The sequence below is a fragment of the Acomys minous genome (assembly GCF_964271855.1).
Source record: "Acomys minous genome assembly, chromosome: 13".
Classification (NCBI taxonomy): Eukaryota; Metazoa; Chordata; class Mammalia; order Rodentia; family Muridae; genus Acomys; species Acomys minous.
The window spans coordinates 111,062,702-111,082,722 of NC_140495.1; the positions used below are offsets into that span (position 1 = coordinate 111,062,702).

General features: G+C 53.8%; 1 protein-coding gene and 1 pseudogene across 2 annotated transcripts in view; one reads left to right on the plus strand and one right to left on the minus strand.

The window, feature by feature from the left end:
* Positions 1-5,246: 5,246 nt before the first annotated feature.
* LOC311582051 (H-2 class II histocompatibility antigen, E-D beta chain-like) overlaps positions 5,247-20,021 on the minus strand; it is a 185,637-nt gene continuing 170,862 nt past the window's right edge. Inside the window, exon 5 of the mRNA XM_084754749.1 lies at positions 5,247-5,272. Within this exon, the coding sequence (XP_084610875.1) occupies positions 5,262-5,272 (11 nt within the window). The 3' untranslated portion in view covers positions 5,247-5,261. The remainder of the gene's footprint in view (positions 5,273-20,021) is intronic.
* On the plus strand, positions 9,205-19,257 carry LOC311580744 (butyrophilin subfamily 1 member A1-like; annotated as a pseudogene). The gene is made up of 9 exons (XR_014783549.1): positions 9,205-9,362; positions 10,335-10,429; positions 13,498-13,845; positions 14,679-14,960; positions 15,064-15,264; positions 15,547-15,573; positions 17,120-17,191; positions 18,214-18,240; positions 18,533-19,257. The product of XR_014783549.1 is annotated as a butyrophilin subfamily 1 member A1-like (transcript).

Below are 20,021 nucleotides of genomic sequence, written 5' to 3' on the forward strand. Positions count from 1 at the left end.
CTTCTAGTGGATAAACATCACCTGTTCTCTCACAAGTCCGTTCCCCACGCCACACTTGGGATTAAAACAAAAACATGTGTAAATCCACAACATGGTCACATTGCCGTTGCTCAGCAAAGTGTGTAACGGAAATTAATGGGCCTAGCTGGGAACTGGTCACGCTGGCACATTCTGGCCACAAGGGGGCAGCAGAGCACCAGGAAACTCAGCTAAGACTTCCTGATGGTGCGTGTGCACGTGTGTTTATTATATGCAATACATAATAAAAACAAACCTATACATATTAGCTTTACTTATGTGCATACATGTGTATCCTTGTGCATGTATGTCACACGTGTACAGTTACCAGAGAAAGCATAGGGTCCCCTGAGCTGCAATTGGAGGATGTTGAGAGTTCCCAAGGAGGCTTCTGGGACCTGAACCCCAGTGCCCTGAAGGAGCACAGCTGACAGCCGAGCCATCTCTCCAGCACCGGCCTAGTGTTCCATGCACCCTTGCGGCCTCCTTCTGCGTCCTGCAGGCTCTGGTCCCACTCTGAGATGTACGGGTGTCCCAAGCCCTTTTAAATGCAGCCCACCAGAAAGACATTGGAAAGTCAGCTCACAAAATGTGCCATGGGGCAGAGACTCCACAAAAGAAATACAGACGTGAAAAGAAGTTAAAGCAAGGCTCTGAGTAGATGGTCTAAGGTGCCCTAATGTCCCCCTCTCCACAGACCCCTGGAGCACTCCCACAGTGATGCCCAGTGTCCCCCTCTCCACAGACCCCTGCAGCACTCCCACAGTGATGCCCAGTGTGCCCCTCTCCACAGACCCCTGCAGCACTCCCACAGTGATGCCCAGTGTCCTCTCTCCACAGACCCCTGGAGCACTCCCACAGTGATGCCCAGTGTCCCCTTCTCCACAGACCCCTGGAGCACTCCCACAGTGATGCCCAGTGTCTCCTCTCCACAGACCCCTGGAGCACTCCCACAGTGATGGCCAGTGTCCCCTTCTCCACAGACCCCTGGAGCACTCCCACAGTGATGCCCCAGTGTGCCCTTCTCCACAGACCCCTGGAGCACTCCCACAGTGATGCCCAGTGTCTCCTCTCCACAGACCCCTGGAGCACTCCCACAGTGATGCCCAGTGTCCCCTTCTCCACAGACCCCTGGAGCACTCCCACAGTGATGCCCAGTGTCTCCTCTCCACAGACCCCTGGAGCACTCCCACAGTGATGGCCAGTGTCCCCTTCTCCACAGACCCCTGGAGCACTCCGACAGTGATGCCCAGTGTCTCCTCTCCACAGACCCCTGGAGCACTCCCACAGTGATGGCCAGTGTCCCCCTCTCCACAGACCCCTGGAGCACTCCCACAGTGATGCCCAGTGTCTCCTCTCCACAGACCCCTGGAGCACTCCCACAGTGATGCCCAGTGTCCCCCTCTCCACAGACCCCTGGAGCACTCCCACAGTGATGCCCAGTGTCCCCTTCTCCACAGACCCCTGGAGCACTCCCACAGTGATGCCCAGTGTCTCCTCTCCACAGACCCCTGGAGCACTCCCACAGTGATGCCCAGTGTCCCCTTCTCCACAGACCCCTGGAGCACTCCCACAGTGATGGCCAGTGTCCCCTTCTCCACAGACCCCTGGAGCACTCCCACAGTGATGCCCAGTGTCCCCTTCTCCACAGACCCCTGGAGCACTCCCACAGTGATGCCCAGTGTCCCCCTCTCCACAGACCCCTGGAGCACTCCCACAGTGATGCCCAGTGTCCCCCCCTCCACAGACCCCTGGAGCACTCCCACAGTGATACCCAGTGTCCCCCTCTCCACAGACCCCTGGAGCACTCCCACAGTGATGCCCAGTGTCCCCCTCTCCACAGACCCCTGGAGCACTCCCACAGTGATGCCCAGTGTCCCCCTCTCCACAGACCCCTGGAGCACTCCCACAGTGATGCCCAGTGTCCCCTTCTCCACAGACCCCTGGAGCACTCCCACAGTGATGCCCAGTGTCCCCCTCTCCACAGACCCCTGGAGCACTCCCACAGTGATGCCCCAGTGTCCCCCTCTCCACAGACCCCTGGAGCACTCCCACAGTGATACCCAGTGTCCCCCTCTCCACAGACCCCTGGAGCACTCCCACAGTGATGGCCAGTGTCCCCCTCTCCACAGACCCCTGGAGCACTCCCACAGTGATACCCAGTGTTCCCCATCCACAGACCCCTGGAGCACTCCCACAGTGATGCCCAGTGTCCCCTTCTCCACAGACCCCTGGAGCACTCCCACAGTGATACCCAGTGTCCCCCTCTCCACAGACCCCTGGAGCACTCCCACAGTGATGCCCAGTGTCCCCCTCTCCACAGACCCCTGGAGCACTCCCACAGTGATGCCCAGTGTCCCCCTCTCCACAGACCCCTGGAGCACTCCCACAGTGATGCCCAGTGTCCCCCTCTCCACAGACCCCTGGAGCACTCCCACAGTGATGCCCAGTGTCCCCCTCTCCACAGACCCCTGGAGCACTCCCACAGTGATGGCCAGTGTCCCCTTCTCCACAGACCCCTGGAGCACTCCCACAGTGATGCCCAGTGTCCCTCTCTCCACAGACCCCTGGAGCACTCCCACAGTGATGCCCAGTGTCCCCCTCTCCACAGACCCCTGGAGCACTCCCACAGTGATGCCCAGTGTCTCCTCTCCACAGACCCCTGGAGCACTCCCACAGTGATGCCCAGTGTCCCCTTCTCCACAGACCCCTGGAGCACTCCCACAGTGATGGCCAGTGTCCCCCTCTCCACAGACCCCTGGAGCACTCCCACAGTGATGCCCAGTGTCCCCCTCTCCACAGACCCCTGGAGCACTCCCACAGTGATGCCCAGTGTCCCTCTCTCCACAGACCCCTGGAGCACTCCCACAGTGATGCCCAGTGTCCCCTCTCCACAGACCCCTGGAGCACTCCCACAGTGATGCCCAGTGTCCCCCCCTCCACAGACCCCTGGAGCACTCCCACAGTGATGCCCCAGTCTGGTGGTCCCCTGTGGAACTCACGGGGCTTCAGGGACAGACCTAACTCCTATCAGCGCATTGTCTGTGATCCGTGGCCCTGGGTTGGTCTCTATATACTGCTAAGCCCTCAAATACACAGTCTTACAGCACAAAGGCCGTGAGTACAAAGGAGAAGGTGCTGAGAGTGAAGTGACGGTGAGCACGTGCCTGGCCGGTGCTCCCAGCAGGCTCTGTGGTAGGAGAGGCCCAGGCTGTCCAGCAGGCCAGGATGTTAGAACCTCTGTCCCTGGGCTGCACAGCGCCTTGGACTCACTGTAGCTGAGGAGGACATGAATTCAGCTCGTCCTCATCCTTCTGTCTCCACTTCCTGCGTCCTGGGATAACAGCTGTCTACCTCACCTCCCATTGCTCCAGGCTTCAGCTGTGGGCCATTCCAGCCCTTGACAGCTGTGAGACACACAGCATCCTTGACAGCTGTGAGACACACAGCATCCGGCAGCCATGACTGGCAGCAGAGCAGGTGACATGCCACTGAGTGCAGGTGCACGAGGAGGCCAGCAGAGGGCGTCAGATGCCCTGCAGCTGGAGTTATGGTCAGTCAGAGAGCTGCAGGGCCTGCAAGAGCAGTGGCCCTCATGCCCACAGTGCTGTCTCTCCAGTGCCAGCAGCCTTGACTCTTGAAGCTTGGCGGCCCCAGATCTCATCTGCTGACTGTGGTCTGCAGTGTCTCATCTCTCGTTCTTCAGCCCCAGGCTTCTGCCCACTCTCACCTTCCCTCTCTTTACCTGTCCCTCAGTGTCTCTGCTCCCTGTGGCTTCTGCCCTGGACACTTTCCTCAGCTGCTCCCTTGTTACTTTTGCTGCTGGTGGTGTCTGCGTTCATCAGGGGTTTCTAAGGGAACAGAATTTATAGAGTAAGAGAGCGGGAGGGGATTTATTAGGTGATGGACAGGTTGTGGTCCAGCTAACCCAACAGTGGCTGCCTGAGGCCCAAGGATCCAGTGATGGCTCCAGTCAGGAGGCTGGGTGTCTCAGGTGGTCGTCAGCGGACACTGGAATCCCAGACAGGTAGGCTGTGATGGCAGGGAAGGTGTGGAGCCCTAGCAAAGGGAAGCAGGCAAAGACCTGAGCTTCCTTCTTCCCCGTCTTCCTGTAGGTTCCCAGCAGAAGATGTGGTCCAGACTCAGCTGGGTTTCCCTGCTGAAACGATGTGGATTACAGGTGCATCTGCTGAGGATCAGAGGAGGATTAGAGGTGAGTATTGGACAAACCCTCAAGGCACAGCTCATGCTGCACAGATGTGGAGCGAGCAGAACACTCCTCCACTGCTCGTGCGAGTGGGGACTTGTACAGCAACGTTGGAAATCCACTTGGCGGGTTCTCAGAAAACTGGGAGTCGGTCTCCTTCACAACCCAGCTGTAACCCGTCCTGGGCGGACACCCAAAGCTGCTTCCCACATCACAAGGACACCTGCTCAGTTATGTTCACAGCGGCTTTGTTTGTAAGAGCCGGAAACTTGAAACAACCCTCATGTCCCTCAACCAGAGAACTGATAGAGAAACTGTGGTACATTTACACAATGGAGTATTACTCAGCCATGGAAAACAAGGGAATCTGGAAAATTTGCAGGCAAATGGATGGAACTAGAAACGACCATCTGAGTGAGGGAGCCCAGACCCAGGAAGACACCAGGTTTGTACTCATAAGTGTGTGTTAGGGATATAGCACAGGGTAGCCGTGCTCCACGCCGCAGACCCAAAGAAGCTCAGTAACAAGGTCGGCTCAAAGGGGGGCTGAGTGTGGCCATTTGAATCTCACTGAGAAGGGGAAACAGAACAGACATCTTGGGTGGATGAGGGGAGGAGGGGAGGGGCTGGGTGGGGATGGTGACAGGAGGGATCGGGGGGGGGGAGGACAGTGGGAGAGAGAACTGGGAGAGCACATCTCTGGGATGAGCTAGGAACCCATGACAATGGAAACTCCTATGAATCTCTGTGGGTAACCATAGCAACGGGTGATAGGGAGCCTGAGTCAGCCATGTCTGTAGCCAGGAGAGACTTTTAATGAAGGGACTGGGACACCAACCCAGCCACAAAATATTAGACCCACAATGTGTCCTGTCTACAAGATGTGCAGGGGTAAAGATGGAGCAGAAATTGAGGGAGTGGCCAACAATGACTGGTCCAGCCTGAGACCCACGCATGAGAGGGAGCCCACGCGACACTGTTCCTGATGTTCTGCTGTGCTGTGACAGGAGCCTAGTGTAACCGTCCTTGAGAGGCTTCACCCAGCAACTGATGGGGACAGACACAGAGACCACAGCCACACAGTAGGCGGAGCTTGGGGGATCCTGGGGGGTGGGGTGGGGAGGAAGGACTGTAGGAGCCAGAGGGGTCAAGGACACCACAGGAAACCTACAGAGTCAACTACCCTGGGCCATAGGGGCTCACAGAGACGGAACTGCCAACCAGAGAGCATGCGTGGGACTGACCTAGGCCCTCTGCACACATGAAACAGCTGTGCAGCGGGGTCTTCACGTGGGACTTTTAACAGCGGGAGCAGGTCTGTCTCTGTCTCTGACTCTGTTGCCTGGTTTTGAGGCACTTTCCCCTTCTAGGCTGCCTTGTCTGGGCTCCATAGGAGAAGATGCACCTAGTCTTACTGCACCTTGAGATGCTGAGGCCTGTTGGTGTCCAGGGGCGGCCTCCCCTATCTGAAGAGGAAAGGATGAGGAGTGGGTGGGGAGGAGAAAGGGGAAAAGTGGGGGGAGGACTGTGAGGAGAGGGGAGGGGAACTGCTGCATGGATATAAAGTGAATTAATTAGTTAATTAATAATTTAAAAAGGAAAAAGAAGTGGCTCTTGCCTGGGTATAGCAGCTTCTGCCTTTAATCCCAGCAGGGCAGGTGGATCTCTGAGTGTGGGGCCAACCTGGTCTACAGATTTTCAGGACAGCCAGGGCTACACATAGAAACCCTGTGTGGAAAAAGAGAAAGCGAATCTCTCCAATTCAAATTCAGCAAATCCCTCACAGGGGGTGGCCTCCACTTCTGGGTTTTACTTAATTCTAGATGTCATCAAATCGACAACCAAGAACAGCCACCCTAGTGTCCCTGCCAACACCCCGATGCCTGCTTGCCACCTGCCAAGCGCCATTTGGCTAAAGGAGTGCACTATGCATGTGGGCTGTCTAGGAGGTGATCGGTGTTTGCATGGTCTGTACCGTGATGCATCCCCAGAATTGCTTCCAACCTCTGACATGCTGTCAAGGTGCACTGCTGCATCTCTCTAAAATCTGGCGTTAGAGCTGGCCATGGTGGCGCATGCCTTTAATCCCAGCACTGAGGGAGGCAGAGGCAGGTGGATCGCTGTGAGTTCGAGGCCAGCCTGGTCTACAAAGTGAGTCCAGGACAGCCAAGGCTAACACAGAGAGACCCTGTCTCGAAAAACCAAAAATACAAAAGAAAACCAAACAAACCATGTAACCTGTTGTATTTTAGAATTCATCTGTTTTTGTGATTAAGTGCCCTTTTTTTTGACTATGAGACAATCCCCCTTTCTCAGAAGTATAAGTACAGTGACCAACAATAAACAGTGTTGAAATTGGGAAGCTTAGCTTCCTCCAGTTGAAGTTAACATGCCTAACTTCATCCATCTTTTCTCTTCAAAGTATATGTGTGTGAGTGGCTTGTTTTCTATTTTTTTCTTATTTATTTCCCTGTAGATTCGCAAATAAGTTAGCAGAGTCAGGGCTTTACCACCAACCTTGTAGGGCTCGCAGGCCTAAGCTTACATTAGCTTACTGGTGATCTCAGCAAAGAGGCCTGTCTAAGATCAAAGAGCCTCCTTTATGAGCCCTGTGCAGTTTCTGGCTGGAAGCTGCTTTTACAGCCTCAGCCTTAGGAAACTTGTGGTCAGTTTCAGTTTTCCTCCTCGGCCACAGTGCAGCCAGTGCCTAGAGAAGGAACCTGGGCTTCCCCTTCCCTTTCTTCTTTCAGTCCTGGTCAGTTGCCTGAGCCATCAGCTCTGTGGACCCAAGAGATGAAGTGAACTGGAGGGAAATCCGCATCCAGGCAGCCGGGCACTAAGAGCCACAGCTACTCCGACTGCTGCTTTCACCTTTTCCTCTTTAGGGTGCAAAGGACAGCGATCAACAGCAGCCAGGAAGGGACCCCCTGAGAGAAGGATTTTCCTGGACACAATTTAAAAAGTTATTCACGGGCGGGGCGTGGTGGCGCACACCTTTCATCCCAGCACTCGGGAGGCAGAGGCAGGTGGATCGCTGTGAGTTTGAAGCCAGCCTGGTCTACAAAGTGAGTTCAGGACAGCCAAGGCTACACAGAGAAACCCTGTCTCGAAAAAAAAAAGTTATTCACACTTCTGGAGAGATGGCTCAGAGGTGGACAGTGCTTGCTGCTCTTGCAGAGGACCTGGGTTCTGTTCCCAGCACCAGCATCACTGTGACAGACACCTGTAGCTCCATTTTCAACTGCTCTGATGCCCCCTTCTGACTCTGTGAGCACCAGGCACACATGACACACACATATGCAGGCAAAACACATAATACATTGAATGAAAACAAAGAAATCTTTAAAAAGGATTCTTTATTACTGGGTGTATGTGTGGGTGGGTGTGAGTGTGTGTGCATGGGTGTGAGTATGTATGAGTGTGTACATGTGGATGTGAGTCTCTGTGTGTGGGTGTATATGTGCATAGGTGTGAGTACAGTCAAATGGGAGCCAGTGTGTCCATATCCTGCTCACACTGGCGGTCAAGGGGGCTGGAGCCCGTTCTCTCCTTATACTTTTATATGGGTCTAGCGATCACTCTCAGGTTGTCATGATTAGTGGTAAAACTTTTTAATCAACTTAATCACATTGTCACCCTGTCTTCTGTTGTTGTTTCTCTTCTTTCTTTTGTTTGTGTTTCTGTGGTTGTTTGTCTTTTTTCCGTGTTTTTGAGAAAGGAGACCCCTACAGAGCTGGCATATGTAGACCAGGCTGCACTCACTGACAGAGGTCCATCTGCTCCACTGTCGCTGGTATTAACCATGTGTGCCACCTCAGCCAGGCCCCCACCTTCTGAGACAGGGTTCACATCGCTCAGGCTGACTTTGACCTCACCATGGAGCTGAGGTGGCCTGGAGCTCCTGATCACCCTGCCTGTCCCTCCTGAGAGCTGCGACGGCAGCCATGTCACACCACATGCCTGTCCCTCCTGAGAGCTGCGATGGCAGCCATGTCACACCACATGCCTGTCCCTCCTGAGAGCTGCGACTGCAGCCATGTCACACCACATGCCTGACCCTCCTGAGAGCTGCGACGGCAGCCATGCCACACCACATGCCTGTCCCTCCTGAGAGCTGCGACGGCAGCCATGCCACACCACACAGAGCCAGCACTGTGTGTCTACAAGAACAGCCACCTGGGGCTTCTTCACCAGGGCTTCTTGTCACTGCAGCTGGCTGTGCCCCTGAGACGCCCTGTGAGGGGACACAGTGGATATCCCAGCCAGGTCTCCTCAGTGTCCCATCTCTGTCTGAAGTGCTCCTGGTGGCTGCCTGCCCCTCCTCCCCTGTGGAGGCTCAGGCTGAGCACTGAGGAGGAGACAAGAGCTGTGGTGCCAGCACCTGGAGTCCAAGGTCCCTTGCAGGCGCCTGCTGACTGTGTGGGGCCTCAGCTGAACCAGGCTGAGGCAGGGGTGCGAGGACAGGGAGGACAGGGTCTGCAGGACCTACCTTCCCCTCAGCTTAGTAGCTACTGGAGCTAGAGCTGGGGTCATGATGTCATCTGTGTTTGCAGTCCTGACAGGAGGTGACATCACTCTGATGTGCGCAGCCCAGCTCCTGATGCTAAAACAGGACTCATAAAAGTGTTTTCTCCTTTCTGTCATGGCTAACATTTCCACAGTGTGTGTAGCCTCAAAAGTCTCCCCATCGGGCAGGGTGGATGTGGCAGGGGTGAGGGTGGGGGTGAGGGTGAGGGTGGGGGTGAGGGTGAGGGTGGGGGTGAGGGGGTGAGGGGGTGCGGGTGGGTGTGGTAGGTGGACTCTGACTTCTTCTTGATAAAGAGTGTTGGATCACACACACCCTGGTCACATTACTTAACTTTGAGTTTTGGTGGCTGACACTGCAATCGCTCCATTGGCTGGGAGGGCCCTGCTGGAGTAGGAAGTGTCAAAGTCTCTGTAGAGACCATGACAAGGTAACCCAGGCTCTGCTTCTTGGAGATGTGGAAACCAGAGCTTTCTGAGCAGAGCTTAGCGCCCTGAGGGCATCTTGGAGCAGGGCTGAACCAAGGTTTGGTGTTGGTGGGTCCCCTGCAGCCCTGAGCTGTCCCCCATGAAGCCACAGCCTTTCAAAGCTGGAAGAAGCAACGAGGAGCAGGTAGGTGGACACTGAAGACTGTTGGGGGCCCAAAGAAGGAACAAAAGGTGAGATTATGTCCCTGAGTCCCAGCGGGTCACCTCCCTGGTGGCTGAGCCTGCAGACAGCTCAGAGGTGCTAAGAGTTGGTGCTTCTCAGGCCTTTAGGCTGCTCCCCCACACCCTGCACTCCTTCCAAGCAGCAGGCGGTTGCGGCAGACACGGGTTTACTTATGTTCTTTTCAACCCTGTCTATACCCAGCAGCGTCTTTATTAAAGACAGAGGCTATGAGGATAAACCTGTGCTGCAGGACGTGTGTGTGTGTGTGTGTGCGTGTGCGTGTGCATGTGTGTGTGCGTGTGTGTGTGTGTGTGTGTCAGTTTCGGGAACCGGCTGGAACTGTGGCAGGGACTAGGGTGACACTGAAGTGTGGACAGACTCCACAACCTAATGCAGGCCTCAGCCTGTTTGGAGACATGTGTGTCCCTGAAGCTGCCCAGATGGCAGCTGCTCACACCCTGAGTGGTAGAAGCACAGGGAGCCATGTTATTCCAGAGACAGGGGTTGGGCATAGGCTGTAGGTCTCGGGGTCACAGGCAGTGTGGAGAGTGACGCGGTCTACACTAGGCTGTCCTCGGGGCACTGAGAAAGGAAGTGGCTATATTTCTGGTGGAGTTTGACTGTATCATAGATGTTTCTGATCGAGCTTGGACATCCAGGAGCTGGGATGGGGTTGGCAGGGAAGAAATGTCTTCCTCTCAGAGGATGTGGGAGTCCCCAGCTCCCCACTCTTCTGCAGGGCTGGGAGGAGCCTGGCCTGGCTGTTTGTCAGGGTTGATGTGTGAGACCTTCATCCTGTGAGCCTGGGTGTGGTGTGGTTTGCTCCTGTGGGGCTGACCCCTGCCCTGAGCCCAGCTCTCCCTGAGGAGGGTGCAGTGCCCCTCCTGGCTGCTGCCCAAGGTCTTGGTGTGACTCACCTGTTTTTCTCCCCAGCTCCGAGGACATGGGGCATTGCTGCAGGCAGTCTCCGCCCCGCCATCTTCTCTGCCTGTTTGCCCTTGCACAGCTGCTCCCCTGGGCATCCACAGGTGAGTCTGTCCTGGCTCCTCCTCCTTCCCTCCAGTGAGTAGGTCTGTCAGGTGCTCTGCTGCTCAGATGTGCAGGAGACTCATTGAAACCTGGGATCCAGGCGTCCTCAGTGCTCACTGTACACTGCTTATTAATACAAACCCAGGATGGGCATCTGCGCAGCAGTCTTCCAGAGCTGAGACTGCGACACTGTGAGTCCTTGGCCAGCCTGAGCTCCAGTGAGACCCCACCTGAGGAGCTTAGTTGGGACGTTCATGGAGCTGGCTGTGTGCCTCTGGCATAGGCGTCCATGGAGCTGGCCTAGGGCACAGGCATCCAGAGTCCAGTGTTGGCTGCAGCAGAGTGAGCCAGGGAGAGAGATCAGCAGCTGAGGTGGAGGACTGAGGTGAGAGCAGCCATGTTGGTTTTGGTGACCCTGGTGGGAAGTGCAGAGTCAGGGCTGAGCCTTGAGCAGAGCAGGCTGTGGCTCTGAGCCCATGTAAAGATCACAGAGGTTTAGGTTGTGGACGGCAGGCAGGAGTCCTGGTCTATTGAGTGGCAGCAGTGACAGTTCAGAGTGACACTTAGCCCTTTGGGGCCCCCAGTGCCTGTACCACAGCCCTCCAGGTTTAGAACTTCGAGGGCACTCAGAGTGAGGTGGACAGAAGAAAACATATCTCTTTTATCAAGAAGTGACTGGGTCATCTGGACTGCTGGTGGCTTTTCAGAGAAGCAGCTATGGCTCTATGAATTTTATTTCCGGTGTTGGGTGTTTTCCCAGAATGCATGTCCGTGTAACACCTGCGTGCCTGATGCCCACAGAGTCCAGGAGCGTGTTACAGAATTGCCCCTGGTCCTCTGGAGGAGCCTCTGGTGTCTAAATTGCTGACCCTTCACTCCAGGGCCTGGTTCTGTTTTACAGTTCACATAGGTCAGTTCACATAGGTCAGTGGAGGAAGACTGGGCTGACACACTGAGAACAGGATCGGGAGGTTCCTGGGTGCTGTCTGAGACAGGCCAGTTACACCAGTGGTTCTCAAGGTGTGGCCACACAAACCATGGCGTGAGCATCTGCAGAGACCTTTACAAATGTGGGACCATGTGCCCTCCCCAGACCTCGGAAGCTGAGCCCTGGGCTGAGATCCAGCCACCTGACAGGCACCGGGATCCCAGGTGCGAGCAAGCTGGGGAAGGAATGCAGGAGAGATTTCTTCCCAGAGTGGCTGGGGCCGGGGCGCAGGCAGAAGAGGCCCTTGTGTTGGGCCTGTCAGCCTGTTTGGAGACATGTGTGTCCCTGAAGTTGCCCAGATGGCGGCTGCTCACACCCTGAGTGGTGGAAACACAGGGAGCCATGTTACCCTCATTCATGGGGTTCACTGCTGTGGCGTGAAGGCCTCTTGTCCATTCTTCATGGATGCCTGTTGGGGGCCAACTGTGACAGTGTGTTCAGTCATCCTGGAGGGGATACAGGGTCGGTGAGGACGTAAGTGTGAAGACACTTACACACTTGATGCATGAAACAGGGCTTGAGGAAGCTCCTACAACTTTACATGCATACATGTATTTATATGTACATATATATGTATACGCACATATACTTTTATATGTACATATATGTATGCACACACATATATTTATATGTACATATATATGTACACACACACACACACACACACACACACACACACACACATATACCTTTGGTTGATGAGGCAGAACTTCAACAACTTTCCTCCCCACAGCTTACATATCCTAGCAAAAGATTTCAAGCAGTATAAAAATCACAATGTGCTTACATTCTGTTTTTCTTCAAGTGATTGATTATAATGAGACTGGATCAAGCATTTTATGTATCACAGGTGAAAAATCAAGTTATTCTCAAGGACCCACAGACAATCCTATATGATTAACTTGTTATACATTAACAAAGTGTAAGCACGCAAGCTGTTTTTTCTCAGAGAGTTTCTCTTTCTGGAAGCTGCAATTTTGGTTTCAAAGATGGGATCAATTGTTTTATTATTTATCTTAAAAAGTCATCTTATAAAAATCTTACAAGAGTCACAAATCTAAACTTTTATATAAAAACGGACATTTCTACTTTAAATCTTCCGATGCACACCTACTCATTAACAATTTTTTATTAAATTATATCCAGGAACTAAGACCAAAAATGGGTTCAGGAAGTCAGTCATTCCCTCTATCACCAGGGCAGCTTTAGTGAGAGTCACGTCAGCCACGACTGGTTGCGCTGCACTGTTCTTGTTCCCGGACCTCAAAAGATTCCTCTCTCAGTTATCAAGAGAGTGCCTGTCTGAGCTTCAAATTGCTCCCCAAGATTTTCTACAACAAAGCCACAGAGCAAAAACATCTTATCCTAAGTTTGCTAACAAGCTGTATCTCCAAATTCTTCCTAAGGGTGATGGACTTACTAACAATCTACATCTTTAGTTCTTTCTGAGGTGGTGGATGCATCAGTGAGCTGCTCCCTCAGCAGTGTATTTCTGCAAGTGCCCATGGCACTGCCCAGTGAGGAGCTGGGAGCCCCCTAAGGGTTTTCATGCAACTCTTAGATTATGTACCGAGTGTCCATGAAAGCAGCAAGCAGTGTGATGCTCCGCATGAGCATGGCGCCCTCAGGACACACGCTCCTCAGACTCTGCCTGTCTGAGGCACACCCACTGCAGTTGCGCTAAGCAGTGGGCTGCATTCTGTGAGTTCTAAAGTTGCTTTGCTGTTTTTCTTCCATGGCCCTCAACAGGTGCCCAATTCCCAGAGCCTAGGGCAACCTTATGCAGTCTTTGGTTTCTGCTCACAAGAAATTTCACTCCAAGCCGGGCGTGGTGGCGCACGCCTTTAATCCCAGCACTCGGGAGGCAGAGGCAGACGGATCGCTGTGTGTTCGAGGCCAGCCTGGTCTTCAGAGTGAGTCCAGGACCGCCAAGGCTACACAGAGAAACCCTGTCTCGCAAAAACAAAAACAAAAAACAAAAAAAAAAAAAAAAAAAAAAGAAATTTCACTCCACAGTGTGTGTTCTCTGTGTTGACCTGTGTCTCTATTGTCCTCTCTCCTCTGTGTCTGCGTCCACAGAGGAGTTCCAGGTGTTTGGTCCCTCAGGCCCTGTTGTGGCTGCACCAGGTGGGGAAGCCATGCTGCCCTGTTCCGTGATTCCAGCCATGAGTGTGGAAAACATGGAGCTCAGGTGGTTCCGGAGAAGATTCTCAGAAGCCGTGTTTGTCTATCGGGACGGGCGGGAGCAGCAGGAAGAGCAGATGGCGGAGTTCTCAGGGCGGACGTCGTTGGTGAAGGACCAGTTCCACCAGGGCCAGGCTGCTGTGCGCATCCACAAGGTCCAGGTGTCAGACAGCGGGATATACATCTGCCACTTCAGACAGGGACGCTTCTATGAAGAGGCCATTGTGGAACTGAAGGTGGCAGGTGAGTTACCTGATCCCTGTTCTGTAGCCCTTGGGGGACCTGTGTGTGGAGGAAAGTAGGGGATCAGGTCATTCAGCCCTTTATTTATTTTTTCAGAGTTCTCTCATAGGCCAGACTGTCCTTGAGCCAGCTGTGCAGTGGAGAACACTCTGAGCTCCTTGTCCTAAGTGTGGAGCTCACATGGGTGCTGCAGTAACGTGGCTCTGGTCTCTTGTCTGTGTTTCTATTATTTTAGTTTTCATTTTGAGCTGAGAAATGGGTACTGCATTCCTACATAGGTTAATTCAATCCAAACTGTACTTGTGGATCCCTTAATATGTGCTGGGCCTTCTTCTGGGGACCAGGGCTACTGTTGGGGTCATGAAAACACCAGCTGGTGGAATCATAGTTTATACGTCATCAGGAAAATCAGATGTACCAGTGGGTGGTCGATGTTTAAGACTAATGACTGAGGAGAGCAAGGAAGGAAACTCAGGGTGCCGTCTTACCCGGGAGGAGAGCTGGTGTGGGCCTGACAGCTATCGGGCACAGGTGTGTGGATGATGGAGCAATGGGTTTTAGCTCAGGGTTCCCAGAGTCAAATCCTTCAGATTCCTCTGGATCTTGTGGTTGATTAAAGAGTGACCTGTGTGCTGTTCCCCACAGTGGACACTGCTCTCTCTCTTCTGTCCTGCAATATGGGCTCAGCCTAGTCCCATCCTGGGTAGAGCTTTTCCTCTTCAAGCCCTCTGTGCCCTGTGCACAGCTCCCCTTGTATTTATGTGACACACAGTTGCTCCTGGGTCCATGAGCCCAACGTGGCTTTCAGGGTCTTCATGTCTGTCCTCCTGCAGCGACGGGTTCTGTTCCTGAGGTGTACATCAAAGGTCCACAAGATGATGGCGTGTGTGTGGTGTGCGTGTCTTCAGGGTGGTACCCGAAGCCTCAGGTACAGTGGAGAGACTCCAGAGGGGAGAATCTCCCAGCATCCTCTGAGACCCACACTGAAGATGCTGAAGGGCTGTTCAGCGTGGAGACCTCCCTGGTGGTGACAGACAGCGCCTTGAGGAATGTGACCTGCTCCACCTTCAATCCCTCCTTGGGCCAGGAGCAGGCCATGGCCATTGTCATCCCAGGTGAGAGCTGTCCCTCACTCCTGCAGTTGGAAGTGGATGGCCTTCCCGGATGTGCTGGCTGGCCGCACAGGATGCCCATCACTGCTGTCTGCCTGGGCCACAGAGGCCTTCTTCCCTCAGGTCTCTCCCTGGAAGACTGCGTTTCTCGTGACCCTGAGCATGATGGGACTCCTAGCTTTAGGCATAAGCTGTTTTCTCAGAAGAGAGCATTCTGCAAGGCGGCAGGTGCAGCAGGAACTCAAGTGTCTTCCACATGAGAAGGAGAGTTTACAGAGGACAAAGGAGGATGCGCTGAGCACCACCAGTAAGTCAGGGCAGAGGTGAAGGGTGGCCCAGAGTCCCCAGGAGGATCCAGGATTCTGGGGTCAGAGCAGGAGGCCAAGACCGCTCAGGGAGGGTGGCTGGAGTCCTGCGGGTCAGGGGGTCTGTAGTTTACATTAGTAGAACAAACTGTTACAGACTCGCTCTTCTCCCTGTTTTTCAGGCCGACTCCAGGCAGAGCTTGGTGAGTCACAGTTTTCCTCCTGAGCCTCTGGTCCCCTCAGTAGCTCAGTTCCTCTCTTGACTCCTGTGTGTCCTCTTTCAGGTCTGAGGAAGAGAGCTTACATGGCTGGTGAGTGGCCTTCCCAGTGTCCCATGGTTCCTTCTGGCTCATGTGGCCACGTGTGTCCCCTTCTTGATCCTAGGCAGAGTGGGAACCCCTTTTGGGGACTGAAGTGAAGGTCCTGGGAGGGGAAGCCAGGTCTATGGGTCCTTCTGGTCTCTGGAAGACACGTGACTCCTGCGTGTGTCCAGGGCCCTGGGTCTTGGTCCAACCACATCCTGACACCTGCATTGCTGTCTCTTTGGGCTGCATTAGCTGCAGCTTCCTGTGTGTACCTGGGAGCTAAGGCAGTGTTAACCTTTCATCAAAGGAGCTGTCTTAGGATCCTCCTGCTGTGAACAGCACCATGACCAGATGCATCTTGGGAAGGAAAGGGTCTGTTTGTCTTGTACATTTTCACATCACAGCCCATCATTGAGGAAATGCAGGGCGGGAGCTCAAGGCGCGAGGCTCAGCAGGAACTGAAGCAGAGACCACAGGAAGGCAGCTTACATACTTGTTCCCAGTGGCTCATCCAGCCTGCTTGCTGCTGCACTCCAGGACCAGCTGCCCAGGACGGCACCACCCACAGTGGGCAATCAATCAATTAATCAGTCAATTAAGAAAATGTCCCACGGCCTTGTTTCTAGCCTATGTGATGGGGACATTTTTTTTTACTTGAGGGTCTTTCCTTTCAGTTGACTCTAGCTTTTGTCAAATTGACCAAAACTCTGACCATCACAAGAGATTTATTACAAGTAAACGCGACCACAGATCCAGGAGCTCGGCCGGTGTCCATTCCTCAGTCACCCCAGGGAGTCTGTTCCTTTAGCTCCTGAAGGTGTTGATGAAGGTGGTGGCAGAGGCCAGGGCTGCTGACCTCAGCAGGAAAGGGACTGCAAGAACCTGGGTGCTGCTGGCATCGTGGTCCCTGGCTTTAGAGACACTTTACCTAAGAACACTCGGTGTGTCACCCAAGACCTCACCTCATGTCCACGTTTTGTGCACATCCACTTTCCCACACATTTTCAAGTTTATCTTTTCTAAAAGTGCTGATGTCATAGTGGTTTGTGACCATTTTGGAATAACTTTATTTCGTTTTCTAAGATTTCTTTTAATATAGCAAAGCTTTGATTGTTAATAGTGAAGCTGAATAATTATAGAATACTACTACTGCTACTATTCCACTTAAAAATTTTAAATTAGCACTCAGGAGCCAGAGCAAGCAGATCTCTGTGAGTTTGAGGCTAGCCTGGTCTACAAAGCAAGTCCAGGACAACCAAGGTTACACAGAGAAACCCTATCTTGAAAAACCAAAACCAAAACCAAAAAACCCCCCAAAAAACCAACCAACCAAACAAACAAACAAAAACATTAAAATCAGCTATTTGACAGCTAAAGGGGTCACAGCATCGGAGGCAGTGTGGGAACTGAGCCTACAATGCCATCTTTGTCATCTGTGATCCAGGGAATTTCCCATGATCCTATTCTGCCTCTGCATCTTGCAGCAGCAGCTCCTCAGGGTCCTCTCTCCTCCTTTACAGTGCAGGGAGGGAGGGTGGGCAGAGTCTTTGAGTGGGCACTGCTGATTGTGTTCTCACCAGAATGTGTTCATTTCCAGCCTGGAGGAAGGCCCAGCTGTACGCAGGTGTGTGAGTATTATAAGATGCCACCTTCTGGGCAGAACACGGGTCTTAGCCTTTCTAGAACCGTGATGAAGCATCATGCCCAAACCTCCTCGAGCCGCAGAGGGTTGGACTCTCATTTCCAGTCCATCCTGTCAGCAAGTCAAGGCAGGACTCACACAGGGCAGGATGTGCAGTCAGGAGCTGACGCAGGGGCCATGGTGGGAAGCTGCTTGCCGCACTGCTCCCTGTGGCTTGCTCAGTTTCTTTTCTCTCATACCTCACAACCACCGTCCGAGGGTGACACTGCCCACAGCGGGCTGGGGTCTCCCACATCAGCCATCACTCAAGAGATGCCCCAGGGACGTGTCCACAGGCCAGTCCTATGGGAGCGTTTTCTCTGGTCGTCAGATTCCTTCCTCCCAGAGGACCCTGCCTGCATCAAGCTAACATAAGAGCCAGCACAGCCCAGTTGTTGTCTTCTCAGTGTCAGCAGCTGTGGCCACCAAAGCTCACCTGCACAGGCTGGGCCGTTAGTTCTCTGCCACGGAGGCCGGGCGGGCTCATGAGGCCCTGTCTGGTGGACTACAGAGAGATAGTGGTTAGGAGAGACGATCCATAGGGCTGTCTGTATCCCATCCCAAGCGTGTGTGTGTGTGTGTGTGTGTGTGTGTGTGTGTTTGTGTGTGTGTGTGTATGTATGTGTATGTATGTATGTATATTTGTTTATGTAAATATATGTGTGTGTTCCTGTGCATGTGTCTCTGCGTATGTATATATGTGTGTGTGTGAGCATGTGTATGTATGTATATTTGTTTATGTAAATATATGTGTGTGTTCCTGTGCATGTGTCTCTGTGTATGTATATATGTGTGTGTGTATGTGTGTGCATGTGCACATGTGTGCATGTCTGTGTATGTGGCTGTGTGTGTGTGTATGGCAGGTACATTGTCCCACAGCTCCCAGGTCTGTGTTTGTGAGGACAGCTGCTGATCAGATGTGTGCAGTCTCTCAAGCCTCTCACATGACTGTGTTTCTCTTGTAGATTGGCGCAAGGAGCTCTTCCAGGCCTGTGAGTTACTCCGTGTTCCCCAGGGACATTCCTCCTGTCCTTCCCATGACTCTAGTCTCTTGTTCATTTCCCTGTGATGACCCCCAAGTGGTGACAGCTTCTGGGGTGTGGGTGGCCGAGGGGCAGTCACTAAGCTGGGTCTGGTTCTCCAGTGCCCTGTGACCTTGTGACTCCTAAGTTGACTTTTGGTCCTTCCCCTGCTTGCAAGAGGCTTTTAGATGTTGATGGGGGCAGCTGTGGCTTTGTCTGGGGACTGGACAGGTCCTCACGTGACTGGCAACTCTCCCTGCAGGCTCTGTCACTCTGGATGCAGACTCTGCCCACTCCATCCTTGCCATCTCCCAGGACAGGCTGAGTGTGACCTGGAAGCAAACGACCATGTCGTTGGATGACCTCTTCTGTGTGTTGGGCAAGGAAGGCATCTCGTCAGGACGCCATTACTGGGAGGTGGAGATAAGGAACGGAGACATCAGCAAGTGGGTCCTGGGGGTCTGTAGGGAAGATGCGAAGAGGGACAGTTTGTACTTTGAGAGTCCAGCCAAGGGATTTTGGACTGTGGGGCGGTCCAGTGGTGGATATTGGGCCTACGTAGACACTGGGAGGGAGACATTATCCTTAAGGCAAGCTCCTCAGAGTGTGGGGGTGTTCGTGGACTACAGTGAGGGTGACATCTCCTTCTACAACATGAGTGACAAGTCCCACATCTTCTCCTTCCGTGACGCTTCCTTCTCTGGGAGGCTTTTTCCATACTTCAGGCTCAAGTCCGGAATTGTTTCCATGATTGTCAGGTCCGCGGAAAATGGGTCTCAGGAGAATGGAGGAGGGGAGGGGGAGAGGGAAGAAGAGGAGGAAGCAGCTGTTCTTGCTCTCTTTGGAGGAGTCTCATAGTCCCCAGTGGAGGGCCTGGGTCCAGGCTCTTGTGTTGTGGACTTTATGCCAGGAGAAGAATCTCCTTTCCTCCCCAGTCCTGGTGACACCTTGTTCCCACAGTGAGATCACTGCCTCTGGGTTGTCAGCCTGAGTCCTTGTGAACTCAGGCCAAAGCCCCCATGAGTCCTGGAAAGGCCTGAAGTCTTGGTCTACAGCTCTCCTCTCTGACTCTGAGGCTGAGGGAGCAGAGAGTTCACTCTCTGTGTTCAGGCAGCAGAGAATTTGCCCTGAGTGTTGGTTAAAACAGGCTGGTTTGCACTATGGCTGGCTCCTGTGAGCAGTGCTGTGGGGCCTGTGGGGAGCAGACGGCTCCTGTGAGCAGTGCTGTGGGGCGTGTATGGAGCAGTCGGCTCCTGTGTGCAGTGCTGTGGGGCATGTGGGGAGCAGTCGGCTCCTGTGAGCAGTGCTGTGGGGCGTGTGGGGAGCAGACGGCTCCTGTGTGCAGTGCTGTGGGGCCTGTGGGGAGCAGACGGCTCCTGTGTGCAGTGCTGTGGGGCATGTGGGGAGCAGTCGGCTCCTGTGTGCAGCGCTGTGGGGCCTGTGGGGAGCAGACGGCTCCTGTGTGCAGTGCTGTGGGGCATGTGGGGAGCAGACGGCTCCTGTGAGCAGTGCTGTGGGGTGTGTGGGGAGCAGTCGGCTCCTGTGAGCAGTGCTGTGGGGCGTGTGTGGAGCAGTCGGCTCCTGTGAGCAGTGCTGTGGGGCCTGTGGGGAGCAGTCGGCTCCTGTGAGCAGTGCTGTGGGGCGTGTGGGGAGCAGACGGCTCCTGTGTGCAGTGCTGTGGGGCGTGTATGGAGCAGTCGGCTCCTGTGTGCAGTGCTGTGGGGCATGTGGGGAGCAGTCGGCTCCTGTGA